Source organism: Castor canadensis, chromosome 8 (genome assembly GCF_047511655.1).
Source record: "Castor canadensis chromosome 8, mCasCan1.hap1v2, whole genome shotgun sequence".
In the NCBI taxonomy this organism is placed as follows: domain Eukaryota; kingdom Metazoa; phylum Chordata; class Mammalia; order Rodentia; family Castoridae; genus Castor; species Castor canadensis.
Genome location: NC_133393.1, coordinates 19,842,209 through 19,861,703, shown reverse-complemented (window position 1 = coordinate 19,861,703; position 19,495 = coordinate 19,842,209). Strand labels below are relative to the sequence as shown.

The 19,495-nt window shown below is 43.4% G+C and overlaps 1 protein-coding gene across 5 annotated transcripts in view; it reads right to left on the bottom strand.

Moving 5' to 3' along the window:
- Window positions 1-19,495, bottom strand: part of Slc26a8 (solute carrier family 26 member 8) — a 64,763-nt gene that overhangs the window by 17,616 nt on the left and 27,652 nt on the right. For all 5 annotated transcript variants that reach the window (XM_020168911.2, XM_074082340.1, XM_074082338.1 and 2 more), the window contains 6 exons: window positions 19,002-19,151; window positions 16,938-17,020; window positions 10,020-10,167; window positions 9,103-9,216; window positions 3,847-3,924; window positions 377-472 (listed from right to left, as the gene is read on the bottom strand). In XM_020168911.2, the coding sequence (XP_020024500.2) occupies window positions 377-472; window positions 3,847-3,924; window positions 9,103-9,216; window positions 10,020-10,167; window positions 16,938-17,020; window positions 19,002-19,151 (669 nt within the window). The remainder of the gene's footprint in view (window positions 1-376; window positions 473-3,846; window positions 3,925-9,102; window positions 9,217-10,019; window positions 10,168-16,937; window positions 17,021-19,001; window positions 19,152-19,495) is intronic.

The following is a 19,495-nucleotide window of genomic DNA, read 5'->3' as shown; positions in this document are numbered from 1 at the left end:
GAGCTGGAATGAGGTCTCCACGTTTTCATGCACCAAAACCCTTGTCACTGTCCTCCTGGAAGCTGGGCACCTGTGGCTCATGTCTGTAATCCTAGTTACTTGGGAGGCTGAGATCTGGAGGATCGAGGTTCCAGGCCAGCCTGAGCAAATAGTTCTGGAGACCCCATCTCCAAAATAACCAGAGCAAAATGTACTGGCAATGTGTCTTAAGCGGTAGAGTGTCTGCTTTGCAAGTGTGAAGCTCTGAGTTCAAACCCCAGTTCCATCAAAAAAAAAAAAAAAAAGAGTTCAGAGGGTTGCTAATATTCTCTTGTCCACGCCTGACCTCTTTCATTCCCCCTCCATCCTGTCCTTCCTCACGGGGCTCTGCACTCACGCAGTCATACTGGTTCTGCCTCCACAGGTTGGGCAGCTCGTAAATGGTTTCCAGGTAAGGCACGACATTGCTCAGGACAACCCCTGCCAGCACGGCCTGTGGGGAGAGATAAGCCCTGCTTCACTGTCCTTTCAGAGACAAAATGCCCAAATCCCCAGAAAGGTGCACAAATCCTCAGCAGACTTGCCTCTCCATTGTATTTCATGTTGATATTTCACATGATCACAAGTCTGAGTTCCAACTCATGGGTCAATCAAATAAAAATTCTCCACATTTTTCTCTACTCTGCTCCGTAATTTATCACACACACGAAGCAAGGTCAGGCCAATGCTAGACTGATTCAGCCACTAAAGCTACTCCTTTAAATCCAGACAGCTTGTTGCCACCTAGGCAGTAGGAGGTTATAGCAAAGGCTTCAGCATCTAAGCTCCTCTGTTTCAATGTTGTCACTTTGGTGTGTGGGACGGGACCCACGGGCAGCTGGCATCTTTGACTACTTGACCTTGTCTAGTTTGCTCATCAAATCTATGTTACTGTCCTTGTCTAGAAACCATCCTGAGATGGCATGATAAATTAAGAGGACTTCCACTCACAGAGTGGAATTTCGGCTGGGCTTTTATTCAAGTTTAATCATGATATGCTGTAATCATTTCACTAACAAGATACCATTTTTATGCATCAAAATAATTAAAAATTTAAAACATTGATATCTTACCGGTATACATGGTTGTTGAGTATAAAAGGGTGTTGGCCTTTGGGAAATTATTTGGCAACATATCAAGAAATACTGATAGGTTTCCACATAGAAATACTGGAGTCTCACATTGCACATGAAATAAACCAACGGTGACATTATAACTTGCAAAGTCCCAGAAAATAATGTGGGTTGAGTAGAAGTTAATTTGTAATTATGGGTGGCATATGAATTTCCAGTTTTAAAGCAAGCCTGTCTACTCTTTCAATGGAAAGAATGTTTCTTAAGTATGGGAAAATGAGAACCTATACTTATAAGAATGTAAAAATTCAAAGAGCTTCAAAGTAGGATTTAACCTACTTTTCTTTTTTAACATAGAACAGGCTGGCCTTGAACTCAAGAGCCTTTTAACGCAATCTCCTGAGCACTGGGATTACAGGCACGATCCTCTAGGCCTGGCTTAAAAGCTAGTCTACTTTAAGAAACGTGCTCTTAGTTCATGAAGTCCCTGCATTGGATGAGACTTTCCAGCATCCTCTCCTCTGCACACTCTGGGACTTAGAACTGATCATACCACCAGGAATGTCTGGTTCCAAGCCATTCTGGCTTTCTGAGAAAACCCAGTGATGCGGTGGGCACAGGAGAAGAGGGCAGAGCGAGGCGAAGCCCGCAGGAACGATTTCTTTCCCACCGTACTATCTTCTTTTCAATCTCCAAACTTTCAACGATTTGCTGGGAGATGTGGTGAGAAGGAAAAGAAACTCTACAGGATTTGGTAAGATTTTTTTTTTTTTTACTTGAAGCAGGGAGTACAGAGAGGAAAAAAGTTTTTTCATAAAATGATATACAACAACTTTTTTTTTTTTTGCGGCACTAGGGTTTGAACTCAGGACCTACACCTTGAGCCACTCCACCAGCCCTTTTACTATTGTGTTTTTTTGAGATAGGGTCTTGTTAATTACTTGCCCTGGCTGGTTTCGAACCTCAATCCTCCGATCTCTGCCTCCTGAGTAGCTGGGATTACAGGCATGAGCCACCATTGCCTGGCTATATATGCAACAAAATTTTTACCTTTCTGAAAAATTAAGGTAAAACGTGCTCATTGTATATAAAAGAGTTACGCTCTTGGGCTGGGGATGTAGCTCAGTGGTAGAGTGCTTGCTGAGCATGTGTGAGGCCTTGGGTTCAATCCCCAGCATGGCAAAAAAAATAAAATAAAAATATATTAAAGAATTATACTCCTATGTAATTCCATCATCAAAGAGACAGCCATATTAACAGTTTGGTATATTCTATATATTTTTTCATGCAAACTGGTATATTATTTATTCATGCTTATCATTGTCTGTGTTGGCCTTTTTCTAACTAGTTGGATCCTAGCCAGGACGCTGCATTCGTAACTCCAATAAGGATTTTACAACACGCTATCTGCAGTGCTTCAAGGAAGGAAAAGTCAGACATAATTTAAGTAATTCAGTAATTACAGAAATTCAGATATTCTGTTAATCAGATTGTATTCACATCTTCTCACCTAGAAATGAGTTAACTCGATGCTGTAAAAATAATGTTATATCACGTGACTAGCCAAAAGCCAGCTGCTTCTACCACTACCCTTCAGTGAACCCTGACAGTTTTTTATTTGTTTGGATTTTTTTTTATTCTGTTACTTCTATCTCCAAAGAAAAATATATCACTGCTCAAAATTGATCAGGGAGTGAATCTCCTAAAATAGACTTCAAGAGTTGTGGCATCAAAGGTGCTATACTGAGTCCTGGAGCTGTTGGGAAGCAGAGAACAGCTTTCGTGTTAAACGAAGGTTTATTAATCGCACCCTTCTTGCATAGATGCCCTGCCTGGGCTCCAAGATTCCTGAATCACAAGAGCAGAAGACCGGGGCAACCGTGTGGTCCTGCCGAAACCCACTGAAACCTGGTGGTCGCCCGGTGGAAGGGAAGTGTTGAGAAAGATGGGGAAAATATTTCCAACCATTCCAGCTTCAGGAACCGCCACTTCAGTGTGTACCCAAGCTGTTACACCGGAAAAGAAACGGTCTCCCACCTTCCAAAATACTTTACAGAATTGGCTCAAGAGAACATGAAGAAAATTAAAGTGTTGCTCACTGAGCATGGATCTGGATTATGACTGAGAACTGGTTACAGTCAGTAATGAACAGCTGGCATCGCTAGTGTCAGGTGACATCTCACCCCAAGGGAAGGAAGGACACATTCATCCTGGTTGAACACAAACTTAGAACTCAACTTTTTAGAACTGCCCGTCTAGTGGACTAACCAGGAGTCAGCGTGGCAACACAGGGATGGGGGAGGAGGATTGAGTTCAAGCAGAGAAGGCAGAACAAGGCCTTCTGGAAACAGATGGTGCAAACACACAGTGAGCTTCCAAGCCTGTGCTGGTGATGGGGGCCTGGCATCTGAGGTCTGTTTTGATCATTTTTCATTGAAAATTACTTTCTAGCTTAAGTAATGAAAGAAGATTGAGAATGATGGTAGTGATGTTTCTTGAGTACTTACTTTTAGCCTAGTGCTAACATGTTATATATATACATACATACATATTACATATAAATAGACACAAACCCATGTTATCTTATTTAACCCCCCTGTGATGTAGATGCTATTATTTTAAAAGAAAAGGACAAGAGCTAGACTGAGACACCCTCCGGGGACAAGCTGAGTGTGCTTCTGCACAGAGATGCCCCACCAAGGGACACCCCGGACACCTATCTCACCCGACGTGGTTGCTTCTCGGTTCTACTTACGTTAGGCAGCTCGTAGAAAAAGCTTCCCACTTTCACCATAAGCAGCAGCATCACACCTGCGCCTACCAGAGATGCAAACTGAGGAGACAGAGCCGGTTGGAGAGAAACCATCAGGACAGTTTTGGTCCCTGTCTGTCCCCGAGGTCTGAGGCTTGGTGAGAAGCATTTTTTTCTTAAAAGGAGTTGGGTTCAGCATAAGTACATTTTTGGTTGAACTGACAGTTTAGGGGCCTATCCAAGGGCTAAACACATAACGGGTACTCAACAAATGTTTGTTGACTGACTATGGCCTAAAAAGTTCCAAATTTTCCCAAGTATTTGAATCCTTGTTGCCAGAGCTCTGTGCTATGAACCAAAAGTCTCCTAATATGTGACTTGAATTCCTTCAAAACTTTCACAATCCTTGCACATTCTAGAAAATCCCTAGTTGATCCCCAGCCCTCAAATCCTAACCATCATACTTCTAAGTGTCAGTTAGGATCCCACCCATCCTTCTTTTGCTGGGAGCTTGGGCGACTTCTCACCTGCCAGCTTCAGTGGGGTTTCATCTCTAAAACTACAATATAGTAACTTCCCATGCTCTTGCTTGAGTTTCTCTTCTACAGAGCAATCGGAAAAAGACAGGAGTCAAGGCTGTATAGAGCAGCCCCGGAGCCAATCCCAGCCAGCTGATGACACTGGGCTCGGTGTCGCTCGGTGAGCAGTGAAACACAGTCTCCCTTAAAACCCCAAGGCCTCTGGACACAGTCTTGAGCTGTCCTATCCTCTAGTGGCAAATTTCTGCTTTTTAAACCCCTAGTAATAAAATTGACATATAAAGCAGTGTCATTTTCCATTGTAATGGGAGTAAAACTGTCACCACAAACCAAAACAAGAGCATATACAAGTAAGAAGTGAGGGAGTCCCCAAAACTCTGTCTCTGTCACTCTCTCTCTCTGTCTGTCTCTCTTTGTAAACTGAGGACTGAACTCAGGGCCTCCACCTAGGCCAGTGCTCTACCACCTGAGCCACACGCCGCCACTTTTTGCTTTGGGTTATTTTACCAGATAAGGTCCCATGCTTTTGCCTGGGCTGGCCTCAGACTGTAATCCTCCTATCTCTGCTTCCTGCTAAGCCCGATTACAGAAGTGTACCAGAACGTGTAGCTCTCTAATTTTTCTCTTTGTTTCTTGTTGCTGTGTGCCATGTCCATGCAGAGCACAGAAGCAACACAGCAATCGGCGTCCCTGTTCCTTCTCCCCTGTCCCTGGCTCATCTGCAGCTGGAGTGAGCTCCCCAACATGGAAAGGCCAGACTGCAGGAGAGCAGTGTAGGAAGGAGGATTTGGAAAACCAACCTCTCTTAGGGAAACTCAGAAAGCTCGAAGGGTGAGCACTTCATACACTGTGGAGAAAAAAGAAAAGAAGAGAGAGAAAGGGAGAGAAGGACGGAAAGACAGGAAGGAAAAGGGAAGAAAGACAGAAAGAGAGAGAGAAAGAAAGACAGAAAAAGGAAGAAAGAAAGGAAGAACTGCTTTGATTATCACAGGAAAGTGTATCAGAACTTTTCTTTTCTATCACTTCTTTTGTCCAAAATTCTTTTACTTTTTCTTACGATTTTTAAAACAGGCAGACAGCAAAATAAGTTGTATGAAACCTAGTACAAATGGGATCCTGGATACCAAAAAGTTAGCAGTTCAGAGAGGGTTGGGAATCCCTGCCTGTAACCCTGTGCCTCCTTGGTGGTACACTCAAAAGGACTGGGCTTTGGAGACAAAGGACAGACTGTGATGGCATTGTGACCCAGGAAGATGCTTAGTGGCTCTCAGAATCTCCATCTCTGGGCCTGGACGGGTCTACAGGCAGCAAGCACTAGCGGTTTACATCTTATGCCTGTTTTTCTTTTCTGCTCTGGTTTTCTTCCCCCTTTCCAGGTTTTCTTGGATGAAAACTGATAGCACCGCCTCTCTGGTGTCCAAGGCATTGGGAGTTCCACAGCTCCAGCCACCACCACGTAGACCTGAGATGCCCATTGCTCCATACATACACAGCAGGCTGCATGGAGTGGGACAGCAGATTGCTGAACACACACGCACACACGCACACATGCACACACGCACACATGCACACACGCACACACCTGGGCACTGGAGACTGAAGTAGAATCTAAGCTTTCTTTCTTTGTTTTCTGAGAACAAGTGTTGCTATGTGGCCTTGCACTTCTATGTAGTCCGGGCTGGTCTCCAAATCATGATTCTCCTTGTTCAGCTTTCTGAGTGCTGGGATTACAGGCATGTCCCATTGCACCCAGCTGAAGCTATGATTTTTTTTTTTAACATCTCTTAAGTGCTAGTCACTGGTGGACACTATTAACAATTTAATTCTCACAACTGAAAGGTTGTTTTTATCCCCATTTCAGACAAGGGCCAGAGCCTCAAAGAACAAAAGTAATTTTCCTAAGATAACACACATCCAGGAGCACAGAGTCCAGTTTCCACCTCCCTGCCTACCTGACTCCAAAATGTAGGCTCTCTCCTCTGCTCCATTTGCTTTCTATAAAAGTACACAACAAGCCAGGTGCTGTGGCTCAGGCCTATAATCCTAGCTACTTGGGAGGCTGAGATTCAAGGCCAGCCTGGGCAAATAGTTTGTAAGACTCGCTCTCCAAAATAACCAGAGCAAAATAGACTGGCTCAAGGGGTAGAGCACCTGCTTTGAAAGCACAAAACCCTGAGTTTAAACCCCAGTACACCAAAAAAAAAGAGCACAACACATTTCTCTCTTTTTAACTCATTTAGGACAGCCCACTGGTCACAGGCCTTGGGCTCCTCTCCTCTCTTCTGCCTCTGCCTCGGCCAGGCCTGCCTGTGGCTCAGGTGAGCCTGTGGCTGGAAGGGCCAATACGTTGTGCTTGTTGCTGCAGCCAGTGGAGGGAAAAGGGCTCTTTCTAAACAGGGAAATAATAAAGTGAAATCCAGACACATGTCCTCAGTTTGAATTAATGCCAGATAAAAAGTAAAAATAAAATGACCCCTTGTGGCAGGTCACTTGGGAGAGGTTCAGAGCCCGCCCTCTACTTCAATTTCCTGGAGTCCTGAGGAACTTTGAAGAAGTGGGGGTGCTCTCACCAGAATGGATCAAAAGCCTTGGAGAGAGGGCTGAAGGGAACACCCCTGCTGTGGGATGGGTGAGTTTTAGAGGCCTTTCCCATCCAGGTTAGAATCACAGTGGAGTCTGGGAAGCTCCAGTGTGCAGGCCCGGCCAGCGCGTCCCCTGCCTGAGCCAGCAATTTGCCCTGGGCCTATCAGCACCTCCAGGAAGAGACAGGCCTCCCCATGGAGGGTCGGTGCCTTGCAATGAGAGGTGTTACTGGTATAGCAGAAAACAGAAAGGGCAATCGGCCACCTTTGAGGCAGACCCTTTGTCCCATGGCTAATGTGGCAGAGGAACAAGTTCAGATGCTGGCAATTCCGTCCTTGTCTGCTGAGGCACTCCCACCCCAAAAACTGGCCTTTCTGTTTCCTAAGTCAGTGAGCGTGGCCTGCAAAGCTGTTCTTCCTCTGGATCCACCTCGCACAGCACAGCATCCTGCTTGTAGGACAACTCTGAGGCTGACCTGAGTCCCTTCCACCCCCTTCCACCTGTATGCACCCTAACCCCAATTCAGAACCCTGCAAAGGTCCCACTTTCTCCTTCATTCTCTTTCTTCCAAAATTTATGGTGCTTTTGGTTGATCGGGCCCATTCTGCACTCAGTTTTCCTTGCACTGTGATTTTGTTTTTCCAGTGGTTCATCTTAGCTCTCCAAATTTGTGCTACACTTACATTCTGAATAAACGAAGTGTGTCGTAGAGTTAGTAGGTCTGATCTCTGGAACTGCCAATTCCATTTCCTCTTATATAAAACCCTTTTGTTTTGAGTGCAAAGTTCTGCATGCTTGTATAAGTCCTTCCTTTAACACGGCCCGCACACCTCCTTTCTGTGCAGCAGAGTGGAAAAGGCCTGTGGCGGGGGCAGCAGCTCTGCCCACACAGCTCCGTCTGCATGGGAAGGTAGGACGCACTGGCCCACACCCTGCCCTCTCACCATGCCTAACCTTCTTTCTGACTTTCCCTGGTTTTCACCTTAGATTTGCCTATGGACACTTTCTCTTTCCCCATTAAAATGTAGCGGCCATTCTTCTGACACAACAGTTTCTAACCATGGCTTTGCCTTGTCACTCTGCTTCTATGGCATGAGCTTATCTTTGACCTCTTGCCACTATTTCTCTGCCATCTTGAACCCTGACTCGTTCCCTGGATTTGCCCAAGTTTCAGCTCTGTAACTCTGGCATTTTGTCAAGTCACAGAGCAGAAATGGAATGCCTCCTGTGGTATTGTGTCATGACTTCTATCTGGTCAGTTCAAAACACACTGGTCTTAGAAAACCACAGGCCTGCAATTAGATAGTTTGCCTTTGGGTCTTCCCTGTCACCATCCTCCCTTACCTCTGTATTCAGTTTACTAGACACTTAGATATTTAATTCGGAATACTTGAAGAGACTCTGACCTGGGTTATTTTCTCTTACGCAAAGGTGGAATGGTCCTGAGGTCCCCGGGCTGTCCTAGACGAACACCTGTCCCCCTCTCAGGAAAGCCCCTGCCATGCTTGCTCTTTCAGGGAGCCGGAAAAACTTTTAGTTTGATGCCAGGGTGAGGAGAGTTGCCGTAATGCTGCCTTCTCAGATTCAGTATGAGAACACATCTCCTCATAGGGAAAAAAGTAATAGTGGATGGGACATTTACCTGAGATGTCACTGTTCCTCAGTATATTCCATGAGAAATGGGCTTCCATGGGCTAACGTGGAAACCGCTTACATATCCCAGTGTTAATCTAAAGTGACTTTCAAGTTCTACCCAATAACTTTTTTTTGGAGGTACTGGAATTTGAACTCAGAGCCTCGCCCTTGCTAGGCAAATGCTTTACCACTTTGAGTCACACCTCCAGTGTTTGTTTTTAGATAGGGTCAGCCTCTGACTGTGATCCTCCTGCCTCCACCACCCTCATTGCTGGGATTATAAACATGAACCATGATGCCAGGGACCAATAACTCTTAAGACAAAATCTGAGCAAAATTTAAGGCAAGTATAGAACCCAAATTCTTTCCAGTGGTCTTCCCCATCAATGTTATGCTTGACATCAAAATCTATTTCTGTGAGTAAACACATGAATCAACACAGATTATCTAGCTAGCTCGCTGCCTACCTATACATCAGAGATCAAACTCTTCTTCAACACACCTGCTGTCTTCCTCCAGATTTGTCTTGGATGATAGTCCTGGCAATGGCGCTGGTGAACACACAAGATCTGAAAAATGAGCTGACCACATTGCAAAGGCCGATGGCTATTAAATCCTGCAAAGAAACGGCACACACTTTAAGCCCACTTTTTGTTGAAGAACGCTAATTTAATTTCGAGCTAAAGGTACACTGTTTATTTTGTGAGTGTGAAGTTAAGGCCATTTACATCACTTTAAACAATAGACTGAAATATTTTTGAGCAAGAACAAAAGGATGGCCAATCCAATTTTCTAGATTAAGCTGCATCTTTATTTTAGCTATCGATCATAAGAACACCTTTTCCAAGGTGAAAAATGAGACACTTTCTTCCTGATCACCAACTGAGAATAACAGGAAGGATCACAGGGCTATTTTTCTCCCTTCCTTCTTCACTATCCTAAAAGTCAAATGGGGACAATCTTGCCTCCATATTCCCCTCTTGAGTTCTAGGGAAAGGACCAAACCCCGAGTAGGTGGAGCTCTTTCCTAAAAAATAAAAACAAAGGCCCAAAAGACAAAGAGGCCAATGTAATTATCACATTTATTCATAGCCTGGTTTTGATACGATATTCCACAGTGTTTCTTTTCATGGATGTGATGAAAAGAAAGATAAAACTGAGAAGAGAGGGATTCTACTAGCTCAACATCATGTCATCATCTGTCATCTCCCTGCCTCTCAGCACCATATCTGTGCTAGGGAGATAATACTCCTGCTACTTATTCAAGTTAAATAGCCCTCACCTCTCAGAGATCCATGAGTGATTACAGTCCAAATTATGGTCAAGTGACTCTGACTAAAGAAACATCCATCGTTCAGGTTGGCGGGAGGCTCAGCTTAGAGCACAAAGACGTAGGCAGAAGCAGTAATGGACTCTCACCTGGTTGGAATTGACCTTGTAGTTATGGATCCTGGCAATCTTCTTGCCCGTAAATATGAGCAGGAAGGAGCTCACCAAAGACAAGGAGATGGCTTGGAAAATGATTTGGGGGAGAATGCTGAAGTCCGGGGTCATAGGAAACGTGAAGCTGGAATGAAAGAGTGGAGTCATTGCTGGGGAGCAGGAGTTCTTGGGTGGCACCTCTGTCACTCCATCCTCCTCCAACTGGGCAGGCCTGATGTCCCCTCCCCCACCTGGTTGTTTATTTGTTTGGTCCTACTGGGATTTGAACTCAGGACCTTGTGCTTGGCACTCTACCACTTGAGCCACACCTCCAGCCTGTTTTTCGTTTTCAAAATGCAGTCTTGCATTTATGCCCAGGCTGACCTAGACTTTGTGCTCCTATTTACGCTCCCTGCATAGCTGGGATGACAGGTGCAAGCCACCACACCCAGCTTTTATTGGTTGAGATGGGAGAGGGCGGTTTTATGAACGTTCTTCCCCAGCTTCTTTGAACCTCGATCCTCCCGTTCTGTTTTTTTTTTTTTTTCTTCCTTGCAATATTTTTGTTAAAGAAACCTGGTTATCAGTCCTGTTGTGTTTGCCAGTCTAGATTTTTGCTAATTGTCTCTTGTGTTGCCATTAACACATTCCTTATATTTACTGTAATTAGCCCTTCAGGTTTAGCCAGATGTCGTTTTTTTTATGAAAAAATACTTCATTAGTTAGGAGGCACACAGTGACAGTCTCTTTTTGTGATGTAAGCAGACAATATTCCTTAATGGTGATATTTGAATTCTACATTCCTTCTCTCTTTATTGACTGGAATACTTCTACAAAATAAAATGTCTTGTTATTGACCATTTGGATACCCCAAAGAGCAATTCTTAGAGCTAAAATGCCTGACTTAATAATTTTAAAAATAATGAGTTGCTTCCCTTGTGTTTTCTAAGGGTGAAAAAATGAGCTTATCATCTTAGAAATTTCATATATTCATAAATTTAAACATATTTGATGTATTTGGCAATACGTAATCTTACTGGAAGTAATCTGCAGCCTCAGTGCAATCCCAGTAACCTCCCATTGGCCCTTCTTGCAGAACTGAAGAAGCAACTCTAAAATTCACATGGAATTGTAAGATACCCTTTGTCAAAGCAATCTTGAACAAGCACAGAGCAGGAGGACTTGACTTCCAGAATTCAAAACTTGCTACAGACCTCAGGAACCAAGGCTGCCATATGGAATAGGATTGAGAGCTCAGAAATAAACCCAAACGTTTGTGTCCAGGTGATTTTTTTTCCACTGCTGGGTTTGAATTCAGGGCCTGTGCTTGCTAGGCAGGTGCTCTACACTTGAGCCGTGTCCCCAGTCCTTTCAGTTTCTAGTCATTTTTCAGATAGGGTCTCACATTTTTTGCCCGGATCAGTTGGGACTGTGACCCTCCTACTTAAGCCGCCTGTATAGCTGCGACAACAGTCATGTGCCACCACAACCAGCATTTTTGTTGAGAAACGGTCTCACTCATTTTTTTCCCAGCCCTGGCCTCAATCTGTGTTCCTCCTGAGTAATTGGGATTGCTGGTATGAGCCACCATGCCTGACCCCTAAATGTTTTTTTTTTAAATAATCAGGAAAGAACTGTCTCTTCACCAAATGGTGCTCAGACAGCAAGATATTCACATGCAAAAGAATGAAGCTGGGTCCTACCACACAACATCCATGATAATCAACTCAAAGGATCAAACACTGACATGTAATAAGGTACAGGGGTTTCTTAGCAAATCAATACCAGAAGTTCAACAACAGAAGACAAAATAAATTGGACTTCATCAAAACGGAAAACTTTTGTTTCAAAGTCTCTCAATAAAGTGAAAAGACCATGATGGAATGGAAGATAATACTTACAAATCATATAAGGCTTTCAGGTCCAGCACATACAAAGAGCCACTACAGCTCAATAACAAAAAGACAAGCAACCCAATTAAAAATAGGCAAAAGCTTAAATAGAAGATACAGAAATGGCTAGTAAGCACTGAAAAGATCTGCACATATTAGCCACTAGGGAAATGCAAATTAAACCAGAGTGAGATATTTACTAGGATAGCTATAACGCCAGGAGAAACAGAAGTTAGTGCCAGGCACCGGTGGTTCATGCCTGTAATCCTAGCTACTCAGGAGGCAGAGGTCAAGAGGATAGCGGTTCGAAGCCTGGGCAAAAAGTTCAAGAGACCCTATCTCAAAAAACCCATCACAAAAAAGGACTGGTGGAGTGACTGAAGGTGTAGTCCCTGAGTTCAAACCCCAGTACTGCAAAAAAAAAAAAAAAAAAAAGAAAAAGAAAGTTAAGTGTAAGTGTTATTGTGGATGTAGAGACATCACAATTCTTGTGCATTGTGGGTAGGATGCAAAATTGTGCAGCTGTTATTGGAAAGAGTTTGGCAGTTCCTCAGTGAATTAAGCACAGAATTTCCATATGACTATCAATTCTATTCCTATGTGTACCCCAAAGATCTGAACAGGTGCTCCAACAAAAATGCAAACCTGAATATTCATAGCAGCACAATTCACAACAGCTGAAAGGTAGAAAGAACTGAAATATTGATGAATCAGAAAACAACAGCTAAGGATCCATATAATGGAATATTACTTAGCCATCAATAGGAATGTTACATGTCATAAAGGAATACATGCTACAACGTGGATGGACCTTGAAAGCATTAGGTTAAGTGAAAAAAGCCACACACAAAGGGCCATTTATGTGAAGCGTCCAGACTAGGGAAATCCAAGCAGAGAAGGTAGATGGGTGCTGGTCGAGGGCTCTGAGGAGAAGCAGTTGGATATGGGGTTTCTTTGGGCTGGTAAATGGTTTAAAATTTAGGTAGTGGCAGCTGGGTGCCGGTGGCTCACGCCTTAATCCTAGCTACTCAGGAGGCAGAGATCAGAAGGACTGCAGTTTGAGGCCAGCCCAGGGAAACTGTTCAAGAGACCCTATCTCAAAAAATACCCAACACAAAAAGGGCTGGTGGAGTGGCTTGAGGTGTTGGCCCTGAGTTCAAACCCCAGTACTGCCAAAAAAAAAAAATTACATAGTGACAATGGTTGAATGATGCTGAGAATAAACTAAAATTAACTGAATTTAACTTTTAAAGACTGAATTGTAGATAGTAAGGAAAGATTATAAGGCAGGTATGGTAGTACACGCTGATAATACCAGCATTCAGGAGACTGAGGCAGAAGGATAGTGAGTTTGAGGCCAGCCTGAGCTATATAGCAAGACTTGACTCAAAAAGAAAAAAAAAAGAGAGACTATAATAAAATAATTTTATGCTAATATATTTGATAACTTATACAATTATTTAAATACCAAAAACAACCGAAATAAGTCTCAAGAGAAACAGATAACCTGAATCAAAGACAATGATGTCATGACAGTTTCATTTCACAGACAACATGCTAAAATCCAACCTTCCACGGTGAGCTCTCTAAGCCCACAAGGCTTCACTGGTGGGTTCTCCCAACTATCTAAGGAAGAAATAATGCCAATTTTATAGAAACTTCCAGAAACTGAAGGACAGGAGATTCTTCCCATAATCCTTCTAGAACACTGACATACTTCAGGACCAAAACCAGACACAGATACTACAAGGAAAAAAAACCGGCTCAGCCAATTATTTCTTACGAATGTAAAAACAAAAGTTTTTAGCAAATCAGTGTATAACTGATAACATGCTGTAGCCCAGTGGGGTTTGTCACAGGACGCAGGACATTTGGTTAGCATTCAGACAGGACTTAACATTCAATTATAGCGTTGACAGAGTGAAAAGGAATCTTGGTGATTTGAAGGAAGTGGTTTTTAGTAGCTCTACCCTAGCATAATCCTTTAGTCTAATTTGGGAACACAGGTACAGTTTGTTTCCATTTCTCTAGATTAATTCCCAAGTAGAAAAAAGGCTCTGTTTAAGTGTTTTACATAAGGTTTGCTACTTGAAATGCTTATTCTTTGGATTAGCTTTTGTCATTTAATCAAAGACATAATTATGTATGACTCAATAGTTGGTTTAATTCTGAAAAACTGTGTAAAGCTCTAAATTCAGCAAAATGAACATGCATGTTGATATACTTGGGAATATTATTTCAGGAAATGTTGTGGTATGTTTTTCTGAAAAGCAAATAGTAGCTTATGTAATTAAAATTTCTTATGAGTTCATGCATTTTAAATTTCATTCTTGTTTAAATAGGAAGAAACTGCTTTTAGCACCTCAAAACAGCACCTCTTTGTATATTCCCTTTTCTCATATTATTATGTGCACGAATAACTATATATAGTTTGGTTTTAGGATTTGAACTCAGGGCCTCATCTTGCCAAGCAGATGCTCTACCACTTAGGCCACGCCCCCAGCCTATTTTTGGTTTTTTGAGACAGGGTCTTGCTAGGTAGCCTAGGCTGGCCGTAGACTCACAATGCTCCTGTCATCTTCCTGATTACATCAGTGCACCACGCCCAGTTTTAAATTCCTAATTTAATATTTTTCTTTACCATTGAGCTGTGTCTATTTTCACTCCCTACTTGTACCTTGTAACTTACAGGCACCTTGGCATTTCCAGGTAATGAGCTAAATAGGAATGTAACTGAATGCCCAGAGATAGATATTTCAGTTTTGGTTAAAATCATTCTTTTTGTCCTTTTAAGAAGTTGGCTAGGAATGTGCCTGTCCCAAAGAGATACACAGTAAACAGAGTTCATCACCCAAGCCCATGTTAGCAATGTCTGAATATTTAGCATAACACCACAAACTACTATTTTTTCTTCCTATTGTTCTCTGTAACACTCAATTCTTGTTAGCAAATTAGGTTCAAGGAGACACACACAAGGCAGGTACCAACTCAAACTGTCCAATTTTACTAGTCCCTGGCAACCCTTGATAGATGAAAAAAGGGTTCAAGAAAAGAATGTTCAAGGGCTGGCAGAGTGGCTCAAGTGGTAGTGTCTGCCTAACAAGTGTGATGCCCTGAGTTCAAACCCCAGAACTGCCAAAAAAAAAAAAAGAAAGAAAGAAAAGAATCTTCAAATGGGAAGTGATGGTACACACCTATAATCCCAGCATTTTGGAGGCTGAGGCAGGAGGGTCATGAGTTTAAGGCCAGCCAGGAAGAGAATAGTCAAAGCTAGGCTTAAAATTAGATTTTTGAAATGCTTATTTATTTATCCTTATGTGTAGATCTTGTGGTGTGTTTTTTAAGTCATTGATAACAGAAGCATACCAAGTAAGTGTAGTATAGTCACTGTAAGTGGCACAGACCTCAGAATTAATAGAAGCTGGCAGGTCCAGCTGTGTTAAGCTTGGTAAGCCTTTGTTTCCTCAGCCATGAAAAGAAGGTAATACCTACCTTGTAGTAGCCAGGAGCAAATGAAATAAAATAATCCTGAAAAGTGTCAACCCACCATTGTTCTTTTTTTGGGGGTGGGGGGTGGTGCAGGGACCACGCCTTGCTCATCTTTGCATTCCCTGGCGCCCAGGTGGCATCTGCTCACATTTCTTAGTTGAATAGCATTTCTAGTGGATTAAGCCATTGTCGGATTTCACTGAGAACCGGCAGGATATAAGTAAGACTGGTTCAATTTGGTTGTGTTCCACGCCTACATTGGTTACCCTGGAGTTCAGCCAGTGCCTCAGCTCTGCAGGACTTTCCATCGTCCAACACGAGGAGACGAGCAGTGCTCTTCACAGGTCAGCCTGTGAGTCAACAAACTGTAGCCCAGCCAGGCACCGAAGCTCATGCCTGTAATCCCAGCTACTCAGGAGGCAGAGATCAGGAGGATCGTGGTTTGAAGCCAGCTGGGGCAAATAGTTCTCGAGACCCTATCTTGAAAATACCCAATACAAAAAAAGGCTGGAGGAGTGGCTCGAGGTGAAGGCCCTGAGTTCAAACCCCAGTACTGGAAAAAGAAAAAGAAACTGCAGCCCTGTTCCTTTCTTAGATAATGAAATTCATCTGATCAAGGTTAAAAAAATTACAACTTTCTAGCAGAAGCAAGAGCAGAGCATGTCCCATAGTCACTGGTAGGGTGATCATGCAAAGTAATTGTGAGACCTTAAGAACTCCACATGCCAGATTTTTGAAGACTGACTTCTACCAAGATTAAGAAAATAATGTTGTTCAGTGACACAGAGTCAGCTTAAGTGGGTGAAAGCAGAAGGAACACTCCTCTCCTGAGCACAGAGCCCCATAAGAGAGGCTGGGGAAACTGAGGCATCTCTTGTCCCACCCTGGAGAGTTAAAGCAGATAGGGATGGAGTCTGAGAAGACCTGTAATGCCTATAAAAAAAAAGGGGGGGGGGGGCTCCACCAGGTGTGTTGCTCATGCCTGTAATCCCAGCTACCCTGGAGGCAAAGATCAAGAGGTTTCTGGTTCAAGGCAAGTCTTGGCAAAAAGTTAGCAAGACTCCTCAACAAAAAAACATTGCATGTGCTTGTAATCCCAGCTATGCATGAGGTGTAGGTAGGCGGATCATCGTCTGAGGCCACCCGCAGGTAAAAATTGTGTGACTATATCTCAAAAATAACTGAATCCAAACAAAAAGAAAGAAAGATCTGGGGGGGGTGAAAGAGCTGGGGGTGTGGTGCAAGTGTTTGAGTGTGTGCTTAGCAAGGGTGCCCTGAGTTTAAGCCCCAATACTGTCAAAAAAAAAAAGAAGTGAGTTTCTCTGTAGTTCAGTGTAAACAGCACATTTCTTGGGCAAGAGGATTGGCTCAAGTCTGAAAAGAGAGGCAGAAGGTGACCAGAGAAGCACAGAGCTGTCCTAGCCCTCCTCCATTCCTGGGCTCTGTGATCTAAAGTGAACTTGGCTGTGGTCAGACATTGGGAGTAGAGAATCCCAATCAGACTGTGTGGGGAGTGGCTTGGGGACTCACTGACCTGTAGGGGATCATCTCAATGAGTGTCCTGCTGGTTTCGGTGGCCATGCTTATCTTGTTTGAAAGCACAGTGAAGCCAAGAATCTGCAGGTGGTTAAAAAAAAAGCAAACGATTGGTCAATATTGTGCATTGCTTCCGGAAGCAGAGGTGCTCCCGGAAGCAGAGGTGCTCCCAGCCTTTGGCAGGACAGGAAATGAAGCCCGTGGCACTTCCTGTGCATCAACGTGGAGAGAGAGGCATGGCCAGTTCAGGGGTCCTCCCTGGTGTTTCCATCCTCTTGGCTCCTTTTGACATTGTGCCCAGAACAACTGCAGCCTGGGTCTGGGACACAACCGGGTGCCACTGGCTTCTCTCTCTCCATCAACTTTGATGACTCGATGATGATGGCTGTAACAAGGTCCCAGTTGTAAAAGTCTTTAAGTCCAGGTATACTTAATAATATACATAGCCTTTCAAGGGCTGCTGGGGTATATTAAGTTAGAATCATATGACTAACCCTTGTTCATATGGAGTAGCAATTGATAGCACAAAAAAAGTCTCTAGCGAAGCAATTATGTCAACCCCCCCCCCCTTCATTCACTTCTAAAAATGGCAATTCTGTCTTTCGTCTTTGATTTTCAACTACAGGGAAAATAAGACAACCTGGCAGCTGATACTTGGCATAAAGATCTTGCATCAAATCAGAGGCAAAGCCAGGTGCATTGATGCACACCTGTAATCCTAGCTACTCAGGAAGCAGAGATCAGCAGGATCAAGGTTCAAGGCCAGCCTGGGCAAATAGTTTGTAAGACCCTATTTCAAAAATACCCAACACAAAACAAGGGCTGGCGGAGTGGTTTAAGTGGAAGAGCACCTGCCTAGCAAGCATGAGGCCCTGTTCAAATCCCAGTACTGCCAAAAAAAAACCTAAAATAAGCCAGAGACAAGAGACTTCAATGCTGAGTTTTAAAATATGAGTTACAGAATTGCTTTATCACCGTTTCCTTCCCAAAGCATAAGTCTTTCCCAGAACCTACTCCAGGAGCTCAGCCAGACGCTGAGCATGACAGTAGGTGGCTTGCTGTGATTAGCAGAAAAAGGCCCGTGCGAAGGCTTCTGGGAAATGCAGGGGCACATGGGTAACACTGCTTAAGGGAACAATAATTTGCATGAACACCCATAAGCTCCACAGTGCTGAGCTGAAGACCTGAGCTAGTTATGAAAATGTCCTTATCACTGTAGCAATAATTCATTATAACTGCAAAAGAGAAATGTTATTTGCGAATTGTCATTTGACAGCAGTGAGCCCTTAACTGCTACTTAACTAGTGACATGGGTCAGACATGACTAACAGTGAGCCACCAGGGAAGGGCAAGACAGCGGATCATAAATGTTCTCTCACACACACAACCATACTAGCTGGGCCTGGTGGGCGTGTCTGTAATCTCAGCACGTGGGAGGCAGAGGTAGGAGGGTTCAAGGGCTTGAGGCCAGTTTAGGCAACAGAAAGAGACACTGTCTCACCCTTCCCCCTAAAAAAAGATAAGATTGATTATGGTACACCAAAACTCACACTGCATGCAGTACATATATACAACTTTTGTCGACCATCCCTGAGTAAAAAGATTAAAAAAAGAAAGTCATTTATGAACAACAGCATTCATTTATTCAATTCAGCTTTGACACAATTCAACATAAGTTTTTTAAGTGTTCTTATTTTTACACTCTCCTATTAACCTTTGCCTTCCTAGGTTACTTGCTTTTTGCTTTAAAAATTTTTTGTTGTTTTTTTGGTGGTACTGGGGTTTGAACTCAGGATCTCACACTTGCTAGGCAGGTGCTTTACCACTTGGGCCTCTCCATCAACCCTTTTTTTTTGTGTGTGTGTTGGATTTTTTTCTAGAATAGGGTCTCTCAAACTATTTCCTGGGCTGGCCTCAAACCTTGATCCTCCTGATTTCTGCCTCCCGAGTAGCTAGGATTACAGGTGTGAGCCACCGGCTCCTGGCTGCTTTTTAATTTAATTTTTAAAAGTAGATATTTACAATGATCAGGACCGTGAAATGGGGGCATGGAAATGCATACCAGGAACAGCTCCATGGGGAACTCGATGGGGTAGCGGTTGAAGGAGATTCGGATGCACTTGTTGATCCTTAGGGCGACCACAGCAGTTAGAAACAGCAGGATGCTGGTGGAGTTTGTTCTCGGGAGACCTATGCAGTAGTTAATTATGTTCTGGAAGAAAAAATACGAGGCTTAAAACTGCCTAAACCTAGACAAGATTGGTTTAAAAAGAAGTCTTTTAAAGTCTATCTAGATTAATTAAATAAGAAGTCCCTAGGCAGAGTTGCTAAGGTTTTCATGAACATTACTAGAACTGTGAGGACAAGGCACAGTGGCTCACACCTGTAATCTCAGCTACTGGGGGGATGAGTATAGAAATCAGGAAGGTTGCCAGCCCAGGCAAAAAGTTTGCAAGACCCCATTTCAACCAGTAAAGGCTGGGTGTGTGCCTGTCATCCCAGCGTTAAGTAGGAGGTGGTCCAGATCAACTAGGGCATAAATGCAAGACCCGATTC